This window comes from Anopheles ziemanni, chromosome 2 (assembly GCF_943734765.1).
Source record: "Anopheles ziemanni chromosome 2, idAnoZiCoDA_A2_x.2, whole genome shotgun sequence".
NCBI lineage: Eukaryota > Metazoa > Arthropoda > Insecta > Diptera > Culicidae > Anopheles > Anopheles ziemanni.
Window position 1 is genome coordinate 3,564,526 of NC_080705.1, and position 19,913 is coordinate 3,584,438.

General features: G+C 46.4%; 2 protein-coding genes across 2 annotated transcripts; both read left to right on the forward strand.

The window, feature by feature from the left end:
• Positions 1-1,161: 1,161 nt before the first annotated feature.
• Positions 1,162-9,761, forward strand: LOC131294053 (alpha-tocopherol transfer protein-like). Its single transcript, XM_058322100.1, has 6 exons — positions 1,162-1,345; positions 3,555-3,649; positions 3,741-3,894; positions 9,121-9,425; positions 9,504-9,654; positions 9,724-9,761. Exons 1-6 carry the CDS (start codon positions 1,162-1,164, stop codon positions 9,759-9,761), a joined length of 927 nt encoding a protein of 308 aa, XP_058178083.1.
• A 948-nt stretch (positions 9,762-10,709) lies between these two features.
• Positions 10,710-12,302, forward strand: LOC131282598 (probable cytochrome P450 9f2). Its single transcript, XM_058312104.1, has one exon. It carries the CDS (start codon positions 10,710-10,712, stop codon positions 12,300-12,302), a length of 1,593 nt encoding a protein of 530 aa, XP_058168087.1.
• Positions 12,303-19,913: the final 7,611 nt, after the last annotated feature.

Consider the following 19,913-nt stretch of genomic DNA (forward strand, 5'->3'; position numbering starts at 1 on the left):
AGCATCAGATCAGCGCACAGAATGCTCAAGAATATCAGGTGGAACTCACACACTGAAGGAAATGGAGATCAGAATAGAACAACATTCTCGTGACTTTCCAGTTTTTGCAATCAGTATATATTGGTAAATAATCAACATAAATTACCTGTTTTATTAACGACGGGACGGTTTTTACTGTCAACAAGATGTATGTGAAGTGTAATGAAAGAGCATCGGACAATTCCTACTAAGCACCGCAAAGAGAGTGTTTTATTTTAATTTATTCCTTAGAACAGAAGCTCCGGGGGTCGCCGATTCGCCGATGTACTCTTGATGATCGAACGATAGCACGACTCCGTTATCAAAACAGTGGTTTTAGTTCGTTCAAACGTAGCGCCATAGTTGAAGTCTTCCTGAGGCGCAGATGTTCTTCAATGGCCAGCGGAATGAAAACTAAAAGAAAATAAGTGGAATGGAAGATTTTAACCATAAGATCGTCGCAAAGAATCCCCAAGAATATCGGGTAAAACTCACACACTGAAGGGACCGGCGATCGGAATAGAATGGAACACGAAAGGGCGCAACATATTTTCTGCGCGGTCTTCGTTTCCAATGCTGCTCCTCCAATTTCTCGCGAGTTAGCAGAAATCAACTCTCGAGCACGGTGTTGGCCCCCCTGGACAGGAATACAAACTAAATTGTATTCCTTTCTTATAAATAAACAACTGTTTTCTTATTTCTTCCGTTATGAAAACCCCTTCTAAATCTATTCGAATCAAAACAAACCCCATGTAGTGTCGATAGCATACATTTAGGGGCAACTGTTAGTAACAATCGCTGCTCAACGTACCACGTGTTGCGCCTTGGTTTCATCGATTTTATCGCTCGTTCGCGAGGTGCGCAAAACAGCGGGAATTCGATACGCACCCACTCATTGCTTAGCTGGCAGCCGTCCAGAACACTAGTCTTCTTCTAGCAATCGTTCGTCGGGGAATATCTGTTTACCGAGCGTCGCGATTTTGTGTGTCGAATCAAGAAGTGTGGTGCGTGGGATTGTGTGCGTGTGCTAAGAAGTTTGCTAATAGGCTTTTTCGGAACCCCATTCGGAAGCGTTGCCGGGTGAGCCATTCGAGGGAAGCTTGATCCATTCGATCCCGTTCAATCACCTCGACGGAGCCGGATATGGCCGCGTTAAAGTTTGACGAAAATAAAGTCCCCTACCTGGACCTCGGGAACGGTTATAGGATCGCGCTCGAAGGTGAAGAGTATACCGATGCCATCTCGAAGGAAAAGGCCGCTCGCGAGCTGCGCGAGACGCCGGACGTGGTTGAAAAATCGTTACAGGAATTACGATCACTGTTACAAGGTAAGTAGCTCGCCGGGGAGGTGGAGTGAGGGCAAGGGGAAACGCAACCGGTTGAAGGCTGGCTATATGAGTGAGGTAACGAGTGCGTGATTAGAATGTAATTTTCTTTCGCCCAGAAGTAAGTCACAAAACCGATCGAACGATGAAGTGTGAAACAAACCAACAATAAATAGGTGAACGGCGCAATTGAAGAATTTCCTGCAATAAAAAAATCTAGCTCTACCGTATTAGGGTTGCGCTTGATTCTTATGGGAGAGTAAAACATATAATCCACGGTCAATTAGTTAGCTTCCGCTATCGGCCTTTGTTCAAATAGATTTTTTGTTCCGGAAACTTCAGCAAGTTACCAAAAAACAAAAATAAAACGGACCCAAGGCAGATTTGATTCTAGTTTCTAGAAACAGGTTTTTCGATCAAACTGGTCTGGGAACGAGATGATTCGAAATCCCCTTTGCTAATTTGGCACAAAAGCCAACAAGAAGAATCAAAATGTGCGTGTTTGGTAGTGTTAAAAGCGGTTCCGAATGAACACTTCTCTAAGTTGCATGTAAACTGATAAGATATTGATTTACAATTGTTTCTAATGTTTAGTGTTTAGAATTGTTCCAATAAAAAATGGCCAATAAATAGAGGAAATAAATCAATTTTATTTTCTTTTACTCGTAAACTTTAGCAACACCGTTTACGCTCTATTCGATCCAATAACTTTCAAACTGAAGCAATAAAATAACGTGCGTCGAGTGTTACTTCGTGTTCAATCTTGAACTTGAGCGAGCAAAGTGCATCTCGTGTGCGAGTAATTAATCGTAAGACGGAAACGTTCCCAACATACCACGCCAGTACGAGCTCAAACCGCATCTACTAACTCCACGCCACCCATTCCAAGGTAGACGACTGCCTCAGCGTACCGCTTTCAAGTTCATTAGATGGATTTCAGTAAGAATCAGGCAATACGATCCCTTCCAAAGGCAAGAAAACACGGGCACCTGATGGCCACCCGGAAAGGGCAACGACTGGATTTCAGCAAAAATCGGTTCCTATGACGACGACTGTTCGGGTGTTCGTGGTGTTATTGTTTCAATTGACGTAGAAACACCAATCTTGCGTCTCATCGTCCGGTAGCTTTCTTTAGCGTGCTTTGTTGACTTTCCGCATCCGGAATCGGGCGGGTTATCCGACGGCGTGACTCAACTTCACGAGGAGGGAGTTGGATCGAACGATCAACTTTTTGGCACAGATCAAAGTCTAACGATGGAGCGGAAAGGCAACCGGTATAAGTTGTTCATCGAAAACAACGTTCTCGTGACTTTCCAGTTTTTTGTAATCAGTATACATTGGTAAACAATCAAGGTAAATTACCTGTTTTATTAACGACGGGACGGTTTTTACTGTCAACAAGATGTATGTGAAGTGTCATGGAAGAGCATCGGATGTTTCCTACTGAGCACCTCAAAGAGAGCGTTTTGTTTCAATTTATTCCTTAGAAAAGAAGTTGCGATACATCTCTTTTTTAATTCGTTAACCTACTGATGTGATGAAATTATCAGGATAAATCAGTAGAAGATGATTCTAATGCAAAATTTATTACGGATGATAATCACACAGTGGTTAGTGATGTACGAAGTTCTCCGAAGAGAAAAGGTTACTTTAATACCGGTATACTGACGGACTTTTACATAAACACATGCCGACCTCTTGTTTAATCTGAATGTTGATTGAAATGCTTCCCGTCAAACGTCAGTTCAAGGAGAGTATTGTCATATTCTATTATTACCACAGTTGACCTGGTCAACAGATCAGCATTGGATCGTCGGATCAACTTGATCAGGTGCAGGATGCATATGCTTACACACCACTTGACCTCCATACGATCAACAACCAGAACTCGGCTGCTAACACCACCTATCGACGCCTACGTTTGAACAAAAACCAGTCAAACACCTCATTGATTGCTGGTCCGGCGCAAAATTGCTAACCTCTGCCATGACACGTGTCCCCAAGGGCTTGCACTTGAGATAGACGCGCACGCGTAACCAGAGGGACTTGTTTTCGCTGATCGACGATTACAAGGGATGTAGATCATTTAGTTCGCTGGTGTAATTATCTTCACGACACGTTGCAGTTGGACTTCGCTCTCGAACCGATTAAAGTTCTCTCGCATGGCAATGAAAAGCTACCTCAGACTTCCCTTCATTTTTACCGTTTCCAGAGGAAAAATCTCTCTACATCCCTATGGACAATGATGCTTTTATGATCAAATTCCTACGACCGTGCAAATACTACGCGAAAAGTGCATTCGAGCTGGTAAGAAACCCCAATTTCGGCCTCTACCTGTTACTTTTGATTCAATATTGTTTCATGGTCAACATCCCCGTTTCCATTTGCTCTATTTCAGATTCAACGCTACTATCGTTTCAGGAGCAAACATCCCGACTTATGCGATGAGCTGTTCCCTGCCTCGGTGACGCACGTCTACGCGGAAGGATTGGTTCACTTTCTTCCCTTGCGCGATCAGCACAATTCGCGAATTCTTGTGCTTGAGTGTGGCAGTGAGTATAATTTGAATTTCTGTCTTTGAGACTGTAGCATATTTTTCATGGCGTGTGATGGCGAATTGCCACGACCGGCGAGTTCATCAAAGAACTGCATCTAAGCGTAAGCGACGAACACGTATAGCGTCAGAGTGTGCGTGTTAGAAAACGGTTTCGCTAATCAGTCGTGCTATCACAATGGAGGCTCGGCAGCATGCAAGATACGAAAGAAGAGCTGATGGCAAAATAATTAATCAATGCTAGATAAACAATCCAAGTTAACATACGACACACTGTTTGACAATGTATGAGACGTTTTGGATGGAAAAGTGAGCATCAAATTTTAGATTGAAAAGCATCAAACAACCAATACAAACATATAAGCATACTATACATGAGCATATTACCACATCAATTTAAAAACCCCACCCGAATTTCCAGTTTGGTTTTTGGGTTGACCATCTCGATCTGGTGTGATATAAGTGTAATATGGCAAAAGTTGGTCATCCAGCACAGGACGAAGTTAGTTTTGTTTCTACTCTCGACTGGTAATAAAGTGTCACTGTGAACACTGTCAAAAAGTTTTAAGAACATGTTTTCGCTGTGCCTGGTGTTTGTTGCGCTGCTCCTGTTCTATAAATGGAGCATTTTCACGTACGATTATTTTGAAAAGCGTAACATTCCGTTCGTGAAACCAATTCCACTGTTCGGTCAAGTGTGGTCAATCCTTACGCGAAACCAACATCCTGTGGACGTCGCCTCGGAAGGATATCTAAAGTTCCCGAACACCCGCATCTCCGGAGTGTTTCTGCTGAGAACCCCAACTTACTTGGTGCACGATCCGGTACTCTTCAAAGAAATGGCTACCAAGGACTTCGATCACTTTGCCGACCATGTTACACAGCTTTCTCTCGAAGCCGATCCACTCATGGGGCGTTCGCTGGTCTTTACTAATGGATCCCGATGGAGGCACCATCGTTCCGGATTAACTCCAGCGTTCACCGGAAGCAAGATGCGGAGCGTTTTCGGGCTGCTGTCGAAGAGCGTAGCCGGCGCCACGCAACGATTGCTCGAAAGTGCCCAGGGTAACCCGATGACGCAGGAGTTACGTGATCTGTACTCGAGGCTGGGAAACGATTTAATGACTTCCGTCTCGTTCGGCGTTGAGGTGGACTCCCTCACGGATCGCAACAATGAGTTTTTTGTGATGGGCAAGCGATTAACAAGAATTTGCGGAATCCCTGCTTTAAAGTTCTTATAGCCATGCCCGATTTGTATCGGTTTTTCAAAATGGGTATCATGTATAAAGATGTCAACGAGTTCTACCAGAATGCAGTATCGAAGAACATTTTTCTTCGAGAGCAAAACAACATCACGAGGCCTGACTTTATTCACCTGCTTCTGCAAGCCCGCAAGAATATGTTAAAATCAGAGAAAACGGACAAATTGGACTATTTTGAATTTTCAACGGCAAAATCTCACTCTGTGCAGACAACGGACGACGTCAAAATAGAATGGGACGATATAGAAATTACCGGCGCCGCTGGTTCGTTTTTCTTTGGAGGCATCGAAACTACAACCACCCTTCTGTGTTTCGCGAGCTACGAGCTGGCAGTAAACCAATCGATTCAGGCCCGGTTGAGAGCTGAAGTCGACGCTGCAAAGAAAAAGTTTCAGGATGGCTATACTCTGACTTACGAAGTGCTTCAGAAGATGAAGTACATGGACATGATTGTCTCGGAAACTTTGCGTCGATGGGCCCCGTTCGGGATGACCAACAGGAAGTGCACCAAGGACTACACCTTCACCAACTACGACGGCACGCAGGTCACTATCGAGAAAGGATTAAATGTGTGGATTCCACTGAATGCGTTTCATCTGGACGAGAAATACTTCCCCGATCCGCTGCGGTTCGATCCGGAAAGGTTCGCGGATCCTGCCTCCATCAACCAGGACGCTTATGTTCCCTTTGGAATGGGTCTTCGGAATTGTATCGGTTCGAGGTTTGCTCTAATGCACGCAAAATGTATCTTGTTCTTCATGCTGTCGAATTTTATCATCGAACCCACGGAGAAGCTTACCGTTCCAATTGAAATCGACACAAGTTGTCCAGGGCTCTACGCAAAGAATGGCTTCAGGATTAAATTGACACCCAGAACGCCACTAAGAGACTCCACGGATGTTTGAGTGAAGTTCAAAGTAAAAAGATTTGTTCTCTTTGGTCATAAATAAAATAAATACTTTTGGTCAGCACGAGTACTCTACCTCAGGCTGTTCCAGTGCTCAGAATAAATAGAATTCTAATGATTGCTTACTTCACCAACCCATCCCACGCGAGTTGCGTGATCGGCGAGCTTTCGAGATCAAAGAACTGCGTCTAAACGCAAGCGACGAACCCACTTGCGCGTGTGAATATTCGTGTGGGAGACGCTTTGTTACGTCCAAAACCGGTTCGATGATCCGCCAACTTTATCTCGATAACGACACGTCAGCCTACCGGCAACGCAAAATTATCTAACGACGATAACCCAGCGAAACAGCAAACGGGCCAAGTGGTGGAAAAATGAACACCGCCAACATGCGATGATCAATATTGATTGTGTGGAACTGCATTTGTACAGCTGGTTGAGATAACATCTTTTCGGCACGGATGTGTGAATTCCCCACTCCGTTCCGTGAATTTTGTTTTCTGTATTACGAGTAAATTTTGCGTTTTGTTGTTTACAAAATGGTATTCTAAAGTGTGAGCCATTCAATGCGCAATAGATAGAAACGCCTAAATGTATGCTACAAGTTGAACAGAATGCTACTTTCAAGGTTACTCGTAATATTGCAATGATTATCTGGTTGACCATAATATTTACAACAATTTCAAAAAACTTTGGAGGATTGGTACCTAACATCATAATGATGAAACATTAGGTGTACATTGGATAACAAATTACCTAGAACCATTCCTTATCGCATATCCTATCGAAAAAAGACGAATCGGAATTTGCAAATCATGCACCAAATGATGCCTATTCACTTTTTAAATTGCAACAAGTCACATTAACAGGTACAACAACAGATACAAACGAGCCGGGCTTAAGACGGGTTTTAAGGTGCTTCAAGATTACATAGAAACCTTTACCCATAATTACATAGGAACATAGGTTTCGTTTACGCCACAACCACTACATGCGGTTGATTTTCGTTTACAAAGCGGCGTTTCTCTTCCTTTTTTTTCATTATCGCAAAGGCGAATTTAGGTGTGGTAGTGTACATTTGTGATGGTATAATTTTAGCCAGCAACGTAGAATGCGGTTAGTTTCGTATCAACTCCCGGCAAGGAAGGAAGCAAATTACGTGTCGCGCATCGAGAAGACCGTCCAGTATCTAGTGATCAAAATGTTTCTGTGGTGGGCGTTGGCCGTCGCGCTGTTCCTGTTCTATAAATGGAGCGTTGCCACATACGATTACTTCGAGAAGCGTAAAGTTCCGTACGTTAAACCGTTCCCCTTGTTCGGTCAGGTGCTGTCGTTCTTCACGCGAAAAGAACATACCGTAGACATTGCATCGGAGGGTTATCACATGTTCCCGAACAGCCGAGTCTCTGGTGTGTTTTCTCTGCGAACCCCTGGATACTTAGTGCACGATCCGGCTCTGTACAAGCAGATGGCAATAAAGGACTTTGACCACTTCACCGATCACATCACTCAGCTGTCTCTGGAAGCCGATCCCCTGCTGGCGCGTTCGCTGTTCTTTATCAATGGATCCCGCTGGCGACATCACCGGTCGGGTCTTAGTCCCGCGTTCACCGGAAGCAAGATGCGCAACATGTTTGGATTACTGTCGAAAAGTGTAGGTGATGCTATGCAACGGCTTCTTACCATGGCGCAGGGTAAGCCGATGACGCAAGAGTTACGCGACCTGTACTCGAGAATGGGAAACGATTTAATGAGCTCAATTTCGTTCGGCGTTGAGGTGGACTCCCTCACGGATCGCAACAATGAGTTCTTTTTGAAGGGAAAACGATTGGCCAAAATCGATGGCATCCCTGCGCTGAAGTTCATGCTGTCGGTTGTAATACCCTGGATCTTTGAGTTCTTCAAAATAAAAGTCATGTACAAGGATGTCGACGAGTTTTACCTAAACGCCGTATCCAGGAACATTCAGGAGCGAGAACAGAAGAACATCACGAGACCCGACTTCATTCACCTGCTCCTGCAAGCGCGGAAAAACATGCTGAAATCGGAGAAGGCTGAGGACGATACCCTGGAAAATGCTGGGTTCTCAACGGCTGAATCACACGCCGTGGAGAAGAAAGATGACGTCAATATAGAATGGGAGGACATAGACATCACGGGAGCGGCGGCATCATTCTTCTTCGGTGGTATCGAGACGACGACCACACTTCTGTGCTTCACCTGCTACGAGCTCGCCGTTAACCCATCGATTCAGGAACGCCTGAGGGCGGAAATCGACGAAGAGCGGGAAAACCTACCGGATGGGAAAACTCCGACCTACGAGGTGCTGCAGAAGATGAAGTACATGGACATGGTGGTTTCGGAAACGCTTCGCCGCTGGACACCGCTCGGATTGACCAACAGGAAATGCACCAAGGACTACACGTTCACAAACACCGATGGAAATGAAATCACTATTAAGAAAGGGATAGCCGTCTCCATTCCGCTCAAAGCATACCATCTGGACGAGAAATACTTCCCCGATCCGCTGCGCTACGACCCGGAAAGGTTCGCAGATCCTGCCTCCATCAACCAGGATGCGTACGTCCCCTTCGGCACGGGTCTCAGGAACTGCATCGGCTCGCGGTTGGCGCTGATGCAAGCGAAATGTATCCTGTTCTATATGCTGACCAATTTTATCATTGAACCCGCGGAAAAACTGACCATTCCTCTTCAGATCGACGAATCGTCTGCTGGCCTGAACGCGAAGCACGGCTTCTGGATGAACTTGACGCCACGAAAGGCATAAGGTGGATGATAAGATAAAATTGTTTTAATGTGTGTGAGATAGCTTATCGCGTTGGCGATAGCATTGGCTTCATTTTAGGTGCTTCTATACTCGCCATAAATGGCATGCTATGCATATCAGCCTTCAAATTTATCGAAATAAATTGATGTGACAGATTAAAACAACGTGTTTTATTTCTTGTTTCGATTTTGTCGTATCTTTCTCGTTAGACATTCTGTAAAACACTGAATATTCAATGGTTATTCGTATGATTTTCCCAACGCCAAGAAAAATGGAAACCAGCGAAAGTGACGCTCACCGATCTCTTCCGGGCCGTGCAGCTCGCCCTGGAGGCCGGCATGTACGAACCCCGGACTCAGCTGAACGGGGCCATCGTCATTCTGGACATGGAGGGACTCTCGCTGACACAAATCATGCAGTTCACGCCCAAGTTTGCCGCCATGGCGCTCGACTGGATCCAGCAGTGTACGGCCATGCGCCTCAAAGCGGTGCACATTTTGAATAACTCGTACCTGTTCAACATGCTGTTTGCCATCTTCAAGCCATTCCTCACGGAGAAGCTACGCAAACGGGTGCGTATCGGTGGTTACTTCTCTTGCAAAGGATCAATTTAGCAGCTTCAGATTTGTTTCTCTTTCCCATCCAAACAGCTGTTCTTCCACCAGAAGGATTGGAATTCGCTTATGTCGCACATCGACGCCAAATGTCTACGCCCCAAGTACGGTGGCACGCTGGAGTGCTTGGAAACCGATGGTCAACTGTTGGGGGAGATGTTTGAGCTCTACCAAAAAGAATTTGAACGTAAGTGACAGGTTGCTTTTCGTTCCAAAACCCTATCGCCTCACGAACTTTATCCACTTTCGTTTTCAGTTGCCAATTCCTTCGGATATCTTCGGAAGCAGGACTAGGATGGAGCAAAACGGACAATCCTCCTACTATCACAACAGCTAAAAGGATATCTTTAGGATTAATTTGGAATTAGTAACAGGTGATATGAACCATACAAACGACAATCTTATGCACTGTGACGCTCCCACCATCGGGGTTAGCAAAAGGGGACTTATTTTCACTTTTTCTACGGTTTTATTATGTTGATCTGAAAAGCAACGTGTTGACACCACAATAAAGAGTCGATTTTTAAGAACATGGAATCTAATTTATTGTTATGGAACGATTTAAACCTAAGATTAAAGCATGATGAAATATGATGTGAACATTCAATGGGCATCCATGTATGGTTTGTTATTTTGGTGATGAAATATTCTAGCATAAACACCCTTAAACCCAAACCATCATCAGCGTTACATAAACCACACGAACACTTCCACCCGATTTCGTCAGATATCGATATTTGTTTGCAAACCTGCGCTGATCATATGTTCCTTCAATGTCTGCGCTTGTATTCCCCAACGGCGCAGCTATAGTTATTCTTTCAGAATGTTGTTAAACGCCACCCTTGCCATCAACCTTTTCCACCCTTCCTTTCCACTCAGATGGTCAATAGAAGAGCTATAGAAAAAATGATTAATTACTCAGCCGAGCCAAAGCGCGCTATCTTCCGCGTCGAGAGATTGCGTCCAGTGGTGGTGGGGTCGAGTCCAAATTTGCTTTCCGACTCGCGGCTAGTCACACCGATCTTGATTGCTATTTACGGTATGACGACGTATGGTACTGTGTCCCGCTGTGGTGTTCGTACAGTTGCCGTTGTAATGGTGGCCGCAAGATGTGATTGTTGGAGCCGCGTACACTCGCCTTGATCAGTCGCGAGTGTACCTCTGCCGGAAGCGGGCGTGTACCGGACGTGGCCGCTTGTGTGTCGTGTAGATTACTCGCGGGTGTCTAGGTCTAGGTCAGCGATGTTGCTGCTGTGGGCGTTGCCGGTGGCGTTGTATCTGTTGTACCGCTGGAGCATCGCCACGTACGATTACTTCGAGAAGCGGAACATACCGTACGTGAAGCCGGTGCCATTCTTTGGTCAGGTGTGGTCCTTTTTCACGCAGGAGAAGCATGCCGTCGACGTCGCCTCCGAGGGTTACTACATGTTCCCGGACACGCGCATCTCCGGCGTGTTTACACTGCGCACCCCGGCCTATCTGGTGCACGATCCGGTGCTCTACAAGCAGATGGCCATCACCGACTTCGACCACTTCACGGACCACGTAGCGGAGCTATCAGTCGAGCAGGATCCACTGTTGGCGCGCTCGTTGTTCTTCACGCGGGGAGCACGTTGGCGACACCACCGTACGGGACTGAGTCCGTCCTTCACGGGGAGCAAGATGAGAAACATGTTCAGTCTCCTTTCAAAGAGTGCCAGTGATGCTATGGAGCGTTTGGTGGCATTTTCCCGAGCTGAACCAATCCCTATGGAGCTAAGAGACCTCTACTCGAGACTTGGTAACGATGCAATGTCCTCCATCTCGTTCGGTGTCGAGGTGGACTCGCTAACCGATCGGGACAACGAGTTCTTCCTCAAAGGCAATCGATTGGCCAAGGTGGATGGGCTTCCAGGGCTCAAAATGCTGATGTCCGCCATCCTTCCCGGACTGTTCAAGTTCCTCCGCATAGGGATACTCTACCAGGATGTCAACGACTTCTACACGGAGGCGGTGTCAACAAATATTCGCTACCGAGAGAAGAACGCCCTCAAGCGTCCAGATTTCATTCATCTCCTATTGCAGGTGCGTAAAAACGAGCTGAATTGTGAACAGACCGACGACGAAGGTCTCGCTAGTGCCGGTTTTTCGACAGCCGAAACGCACACTCTTTACAAAACCGATGATCCGGGTGAAAAGCTTGAATGGCGTGACATCGACATCACGGCGGCCGCCGCATCGTTCTTTTTTGGAGGAATAGAGACCACAACCACTCTGCTATGTTTCGCGAGCTACGAGCTGGCGGTGAACCCTTCCATTCAGGCCCGGTTGCGAGCTGAAATAGATCTCGCACGTGAAGAACTAGAGGATGGGATCACTCCGACCTACGAGGTCCTACAGAAGATGAAGTACATGGATAAGGTTGTCTCGGAGACGCTGCGTCGTTGGACTCCATTTGGATTGACAAATCGTCGATGCACCAAAGACTACACCTTCACCAACTACGACGGAACTCAGATCACCATCGAAAAGGGATTGAACATCTCGATCCCACTGAAAGCGTTCCACCTGGACGAGAAATACTTCCCCGATCCGCTGCGCTTCGACCCGGAACGGTTTTCAGATCTGACCCAAATCAACCAGGATGCGTACGTCCCCTTCGGCACGGGCCTCCGGAACTGCATCGGCTCGCGGTTGGCGCTGATGCAGGCGAAATGCTTCCTTTTCTACATGCTGTCCAACTTCTCCATCGAGCCCGGACCTAAACTGACCATTCCCATCGTGCTGGATGAGACGTCCGCCGGCCTGAACGCGAAGCATGGCTTCTGGATGACTCTGGTCCCGCGGAATATTTAGGCGAGCCTTCGTCACCGGGAAGGTGAGAGAGGTGCTGATAAGATAACGACCATGTGTTAGCTTCATTGAAAGATTTGAGTGTCCCCAAAAAACGAGACCGATACAACCTGGCGGACGAGGTGGTTTATGTGTGCTTGTGATATCCCAACTCGGTTGATTGTGAAGAACGTGTTGATTTATGTTCCTTACGTATGGCATTGCGAATGAGCCCAAGATATGTTGTTGTTAGAAGCTCAATAAAACAAATATGTTTCGGTATTACAATTGAAATTGGTTCACATATTACTTTCAATGTGTTATATATTTCTTATGTTTATCACAAACGAAGAAAAGCGAAAACACAACCATCGAAGAAGTGTCAGTGAAACCATTTTTCAGCATCAACTCAATTTAATCGCACATTCCAGCCGTCAACTCCGGACGTCCCCACACGTAACCTTGGGGAGGCTGATTGAAACGAATCGTACAAGATGACTTCGAACACCAATACCGTTGTATGTAGTGGGCTCCAAACATATAGAAAAATACAACCGTTTTTGGCAACATAATGACCGTCGGTCCATTGTTCGCGAGAGGGGACACAGTAAATTATCGTATCTCTGTCGTCTAGAATCAACTCCTAACGCACTTTCATGGTTCGGCATTTGTTTTATTGGATCATTTAGGTTTTTCTGGCTATTTCCGATAATATTATGATAATGCTTTGATAATGTTTTAGTTTATGTTGATTTGCTTTTGAATATTTCATATTTTATATGCGAGTTACTGTTATACTGTTCGTTTGCGCCTAAAGCTATGCAATAGACATAACACTAGGTTTTGTATGCTTGGTGTTATGCAATTGGCGTGCGAAACATTTGATTTTGAAGCTTAATTCCGGCATTTTTTTTCAAACACATCAAAAGATAGCCACAAAAGGATTAAAAGGATATCATATTGTATTTATCACAACTGAAAGAGGAAACAAAGTTAGGGGAATTAAGGATCAACTGCCCAAAATATCGTCACGATGAGTCAACAAAATACTACCTATGCGATACATCACAAAGTGGCCTATTGACCCAAAACGGTGACGTCCGATCATTCTCGTTGCAGCTGCTTATGTACCTTTCGAATGAATAAAGGGATATCCCTAAGATACCTTTAATTACAGACCATCTAGTCAAATGGTTGATCCTTCGATAGTTTGATCGTTTTCCTCTACCTCTATCCCCCTAGACCGGAGAATGGCGTTTGTCTAGCACACGAGTTGTAGCCAGGAGATTGTAAATTACGTTATTTCGACCACGTGCAGTATGTTTCATTTGTGCTTCGCTGATATGACTTCCGTCAAATGGGTTCATCAACTTTGCAGAACCCAAGTTCAAGTGTACGAGCAGCGGGAACCAGTAACCCGCATGTTGGCGTACGATGACACGCACCGCCGTTTCCAGCCCGTTTCATTTGAATAGATAAAACAGTAACGTTCAACGAGTCACCCACCCACCCCGAAGGCGTTTGTTTTCAGGTGGAACCTTACCAGCACGAGCTAAAGGTGCGTCGCGGGTATTTTTTCAACACCGCAACATGAAGAGCAGCTGCGAAACTTCATCATTCTACTTCCGTGTTGGCTACGGAAGGGACCCAGATCGAAACGAGCCGCGTGTTGGACCACGAGAAAAGTCAACGTGCATTACCATTCGACTAGCAAATAGGAGCTGAGGTGTTTGAACACAAGAGCAAAAGTTTGAAGTCCAACGGACGCAGATTCGGCCTGAAAGCAGTGCGTTGAATAATGCAAACGTTTTACGAAACACAGCATAGAGTAAGTCACACCATGGAGCACGAGGTTTCATATCGAGTGGATTTTTCCTGGTCCACATTTGTCAACGGTGGAAAAGATCCGGGCGAAGATCCTTCGTTCTACGAGGAGGACGATCAGTTCGACCAGTACAGATCCGATGAAAGTGATTTGGTTTCTAAAAGTGTCCCGAACCCTAGTGCAACACAGTGTTTTATTGAAGGCAAGACAACAGAATATGGTTTCAAATTCATCAAATTTGGTTAACAATTTTTGTGGGCATTTAATTTTAAAATTCGTTTTTCGAATATTTTCAGATAAAGCATACTTTCAGGCGCAATACAGTAACGAATGTTTTGATTCGAATCACGAGCGGTGAGTTAATTTTCAAATACTTTGTGGTTAAATGAGACGGAAGGGCCATTCCTCACTTGCCGATGTCTTTCAGTATGGCCCCGCCAACCTGCCTCCCCTCGCAACCAGGCACCCCAACTTTCGAAACTTCCGGAAAGCGACCGGCTAGCTTCTGTCCGTCGGCCAAACGGCGTCTAGATATCGAACGACGCAATTCGCGAGAGCGCATTCGAGTCCGGGCCGTCAACGAAGCTTTCGTGCGACTCCGCCGGATGGTTCCCGCCACCCGCGCCTCCCCGAAGCGCGTCTCCAAACGGTCCACATTGGTACGTGCGGCCGAGTACATACGGGAGCTGCAGCAACGTCTCGCCCACGGCCCGTGCACCATCCCGGAGCATAAATCCACGCCGGCGAGCACCATCCACACCTCCCAGCCACCACCAACATTATGATGAAAATTGATAAATTGTAGCATGTGCTCGCGAGCATGGACAAGTGCCGCTTCGGAACGATGACGCCGACCGGGTATTGCGTTTCGATTTGGTTTCGTTTCGTTTCGTTTGTGATCTTTCTGCCTCATTTTCTTCAGCCAACCGCAGGCTGCCCTATGACTCAGGTCCTTGCCCGCGCGCCCGGAGCCGAGCGAGAGAATGACTCCTCGTGCTAAATTCAGCTCCGTCCGCATTCGTTCTAGGCACGGATGTTTACGCCGAGCATTTCTTTTCACAAATCAATCTTCGAAAAGGAAATCACCAAAGTGGCCTTTAGGCGGGTCGGAACGCTCGGTAGCTCGGGCGACCCCGAGTTGGGGCAGGACTTGGTACTCTGGGGTGGTGATGATTTTTTATTTCCCTTCAATATGTTCCTCTTCAACATGTGCCTGTGTGTGTGTTAATGTGGAGCTACGGCATACTTTTATGCTCCCCACTCGCGTTTGAGTGTGTGTCCAAGCCGTTTCGTTCTGTGCAGGCAAATCTGCGTTCTAATAAATTATTCTTTCCTCCGTTTTCTCTACCAGCATCGCGGCGTGAAAGTTGATTAACCTTAGCACGTTTGGGATCAGCCCGAAACCCGGGGAAAATCTATGATCCTCTAGTCCATGCCTCCATCTTTGGCGGATTAATATTTCGTTGCGAGTAGAATAAAACGAAAACGTCGAAAGAAATCCGATTCTGGGCCATGAAGCTAGTCATCCGAAAGGAATCGATCCTCGAAAAAGCTGCTCACGTCTCCAGCCGACCGTTTCCTTTACCTTTACCCGCGGGCGGCACGTACTCGAAGGATGATTAATTGATTTTCTAGTTCACGGATTCCGATTTCTGCCGGAGCTTCTGGTTATACGAAGCCTTTTCAGCCGTTGCACTGCGGAAGGGTAGGAAAAGGGTGAGGGTGATCTCCTCGCCGTCGGTTCTGCATTGTTATTGCATTGTACCGTAGCTCGATCCAGCGGATTGACCGCGCTACCGGAATCACCTCCCATGCCGGCGTTGGTCATCGATTCCGCTCACGTTCGACTTGTAAATTAAATGTTTGAAATTGCATTACGGTCACCCAATCGATCGATTCCACTCCAGGCGCCATTTATGCATTCTCTCCACCAGCCCCCCCTCCAGCTCCCTTTGGCAACCTCCATCAAACGATTTGCAAATGCACGTCCCGTCTTCCGAAGCCGAAGCGACGACGAGTTCTTGTCAAGAAGTGGATGTTTTGATTTGTAACTTTCCTATGTTCTCCATTCCCGTGTCATCCGATCTTTTTCACGTGATCCCTTCGCCTCAAGGAACACTTCCCACCGACTGTGCTCCTCTCTAATTGGAAGGACCAGGCCAAGCGAGAACCAATGTATTCATATTTCCCTGCCCGTCCCCTCGACGAGGGATTTAGTAGGACCTGTTGGACATGCAAAGAACTTTGCAGTAATTTCTCGATGTTCCTTCGAACATTTCATATTCCGCACGCTCGTGGTCAGCATGCGGGAGTGGACACACTTCTTGCACGTTTTTCAATCACAATGTCGTGTCACACTTTTCTGCAAATCGATCGAGTACGTTGCATTTGTGAAATTGAGGAAGAGCTTTTACTGTCATGTCAAGCAATATAAAGTAAATTGATTGGACAATCGAATTATTGAAGAAGTTTATGATGATGAATATGAATATACTTACAAGAATAGTGCAAAGTATGGTTAAATAATCATATCATAGGATCATAGAATCCTAGTTTCCGAAAAACCTTCCCTTTCTGGAAGATTTTCTTCTAGAAAATAGCAAAAAACCTTCGACCACCTGCGGCGGCCATCTTTAATCCGGCCAAAAGCCGGTTCCACTGGGCGCGCGAAAAAGTCACTCAACCCCAAACCGAGTCGCTGGCCGATTGTGTGACAGAACTATAAATCGCTCGAATCCACGCCACTTTGCATCGAGCGATCGAGCGACCGTTTGGTCGATTGATATATTTTCCTTCCTTTCCCGATACATGATTGGTTTCGTTAATTATCTTCAGGGAGGGTATAGGTGGGGGGGGGATGGGGGCTCGCCCGTTTTTCGGAGGCCCAAACCCCCCAACGCCGAGAACATCGATGTCGATGGAAAAACAAATAATTTCAACGCCCCAAAATTTGCATACCAGCTTTTGGAGGGGGGAGCTTGCGGAGGGGTGTTCGCGTTCGCGTTCGAGTATTATGAGAGTTGGTTTCCGTTCTTGGAATATTAACTACTTTATGGTGATTTCCCTGCGGCTCCCTGGAACACATATAAATGTTGCGTGGATATTTGCCCAACGGGGGGAGAGTGCATTGACACCCGATGCGAATAAGTCTATAATTCATGCGTTTGGCAAAGACGGCCTCAGGTTCTAAGAAAAACCTCCACCCGCCGGAGAGCCCAAAGGAAGTTTTACGACAATCTTCCTAGACGCCTCCTAGAACCCGCTAGCTCCAATCTGTCTCCAGTCGAAACGCGTCGCATTCCCAACAGGCACTCGACAAACCCCCGTCACATTCTTTCACATCGCACCGAAAAGAGCTCCCGAGAGTACTCGAACACCGAGTGGTGCGTTAACCACTTCCTGTTGGACGTTGGCGTGGGAAGGATAAAATCCCTGGCTCACTCAAAAATTCCCAGAACTTTCCCAGACCATCGATCGATCGATCAGGAGTACGACGAAATGGTGTTTTCGTATGCAACCACCGTCACTTCCTGTACGACCCGTGATCCGCCAGCGTATGACACAGGTGTCTAAAGCCTTCCAAATGACCACGCGATGAATATTCCACCTTCGTGCGTACGCCAAGCGACCATGCGACCGAACGCGAAGTGCGCGAACGTTGTTGGGCTTTTACGACTTTTCGCCGGCCGGCCTTTTTGTGAGCTGAAAGCACTCCTGAGGAGAGGTTCTGGGTGGGAAAGTTAAACAGGGAAATGTTACACCCACCCTCGCCAGGGGAAAAGCGGTAATTCCAGAACAGACTGTCACCACCAGCGATTGTTTGCGCAAATGTTCATGTTGAGGTTTTTGTTGAAGCCTTGTTCGAAAACAAAACCAAGCGTTATTCCATTTCTCAAGGATGGATGATGATTCGCGTTCGAGACACGATGTTATTCGTGCCAAAGCTGATAAACACCAACGGCTGAGCGATAAAGTAAACAAACCACAGCAAGATCATGATCACCAGAGTGTGAAAGTTGCAAGTGCGTCGCCAAGTTCTGCACGTTTTTTCGACCAATTTGTAGGGCCTCGCTTTTTTGCACACACAAACCCGAACGAAACGCTAATTAAAAACCACTGCTCGAGAACATGCGAAACCTTTCGAAATCGCTGCTTCCTCCAGGGAGAACATTCCGTCAAATCTGCTATGTTGAGCATAAATGCCATGCAAAAACAAAATAAAACGACACACACTTTTGCGCGAGTTTCCGTACGACCCTGGCCGATGATGATTATCTTGTTCGGTATATTTGTTTTAAAATTTATAGTGTTTATTTCGGAACTTCGGACCCGGGGTGGTTTTGTATTTATTTATTCTCACTTGCCAATCCACGTATGTGTGTGTGTTTGTATGTTGCGCGTTCTTGCTTTACTGGCACTTGAACGCCCGCAGATATTATATACAACACCAGCGCGAGGAAGCGATCGACGTCGATGGGCCCAGAGGGGGAGAGGAACACAAACACTGAGGATCGACTGAGGCAGAACCACGGGATCGTCTCCGGGTTGTGCCAACACGCGTCTCAAGAATGTCGAAAAGGTTTATTCAATTTCCTTTTTCCAGCATTTTTTTCTTTTTCTTTATTTCTCGTTCATATTTTCTCCTCCTTCCAACTCTTCGTTGTTTTTCCTCTCATTGGTAGGGTTTTCGGGCACTTCTCAAATTACCGAACAAATGTAAACAGTCCGTGAAAGTGGCGGTGGAGGAAGTGCACGGGCTGCCCGTGCATCCGAGAGAAGATCCGAGAAGAGGCGCGCTGCACAGTGGATCGCTTTGTTGTTGCTGACGCGATGCTGGAAAAACGCACCACACAGAAATACGATGCTCGGCGGCGATATGCAGGCCCATTCTGGGTGTGTTTTTCTCGGCGCGATCTGCATTGGGCATATGTGTTTGATTTGATAGTGCGCATTCGAGGGCGAGAACAATCGATTCGAAACAGCTGTACTAAGTGCACGGTAGCTTCGCTTTCTCGACGCGAGCGACATCAAATGCGCCATTGAAAATAAACATTTGCAGCAAACGCCTTCCTTTACACTTGAAGTTGTCTTAATGTGGTGGGCACTGTGGTGTAGTTTAAATGTATGTTAAGATACGAATTTAATGTACGATCACTGTTTATAGAACATTATTCCTTCATTTAACACACCCGAAGAACGAAATTCAGCCCGTTGTAAAATATTGAAACGAACGTTGGAACGTGAACAAAACACCATATATCATATTCTCTACAACAACGGATTTGTTTTTATCTGCCCGTGATCGGACCCCGAACAGATCCGGAAACCGTTGTTGTTTGGATGGAAAAACCCAGAGAGATCCATGTTTGATTGCACCACACTGGATTAAACAATCTCGGACCAACTGTTCACCAAATGCATCCGACTCGCGTAACTTCCGCCCTGGAGCGATTCCCTTCCCTTGTCCCTGCGTATCATTGCAATCGTGTTCGGCCTCACGGTGATCGTTGCGTCCACTTCCTTTTCTGGACCCGGTGGCCAATATCGGATGTTTATGTTTTCATATCATCCCAATCATCAACCAGCGCACCCACAACGAAGGAATGATCGTGCTTCCTGCCAGCGGTTTACTATTCGGGTTCAGAAGGAAGACTTGGGAGTCAGCTGTAGACGGTTTACCAAGCCCCTAGCAGAAATAGGTGGACTCGCGTACGCCACACGTTTGACACACGACGCAACCACTAAGGTTTGGAACGTTCCAACTAGGTTCAAACCCCCTTCGCCAACTGCCTCAACTTCCCCCTTTTGCA

Bases quoted from the DNA above. Each gene is read 5' to 3' on its own strand.
- LOC131294053 (XM_058322100.1), top strand. From the start codon at position 1,162: ATGGCCGCGTTAAAGTTTGACGAAAATAAAGTCCCCTACCTGGACCTC. The intron at 1,346-3,554 runs GTAAGTAGCTCG...TACCGTTTCCAG, and splicing joins ATTACGATCACTGTTACAAG to AGGAAAAATCTCTCTACATC. The intron at 9,655-9,723 runs GTAAGTGACAGG...TTTCGTTTTCAG, and splicing joins CTACCAAAAAGAATTTGAAC to TTGCCAATTCCTTCGGATAT.
- LOC131282598 (XM_058312104.1), top strand. From the start codon at position 10,710: ATGTTGCTGCTGTGGGCGTTGCCGGTGGCGTTGTATCTGTTGTACCGC.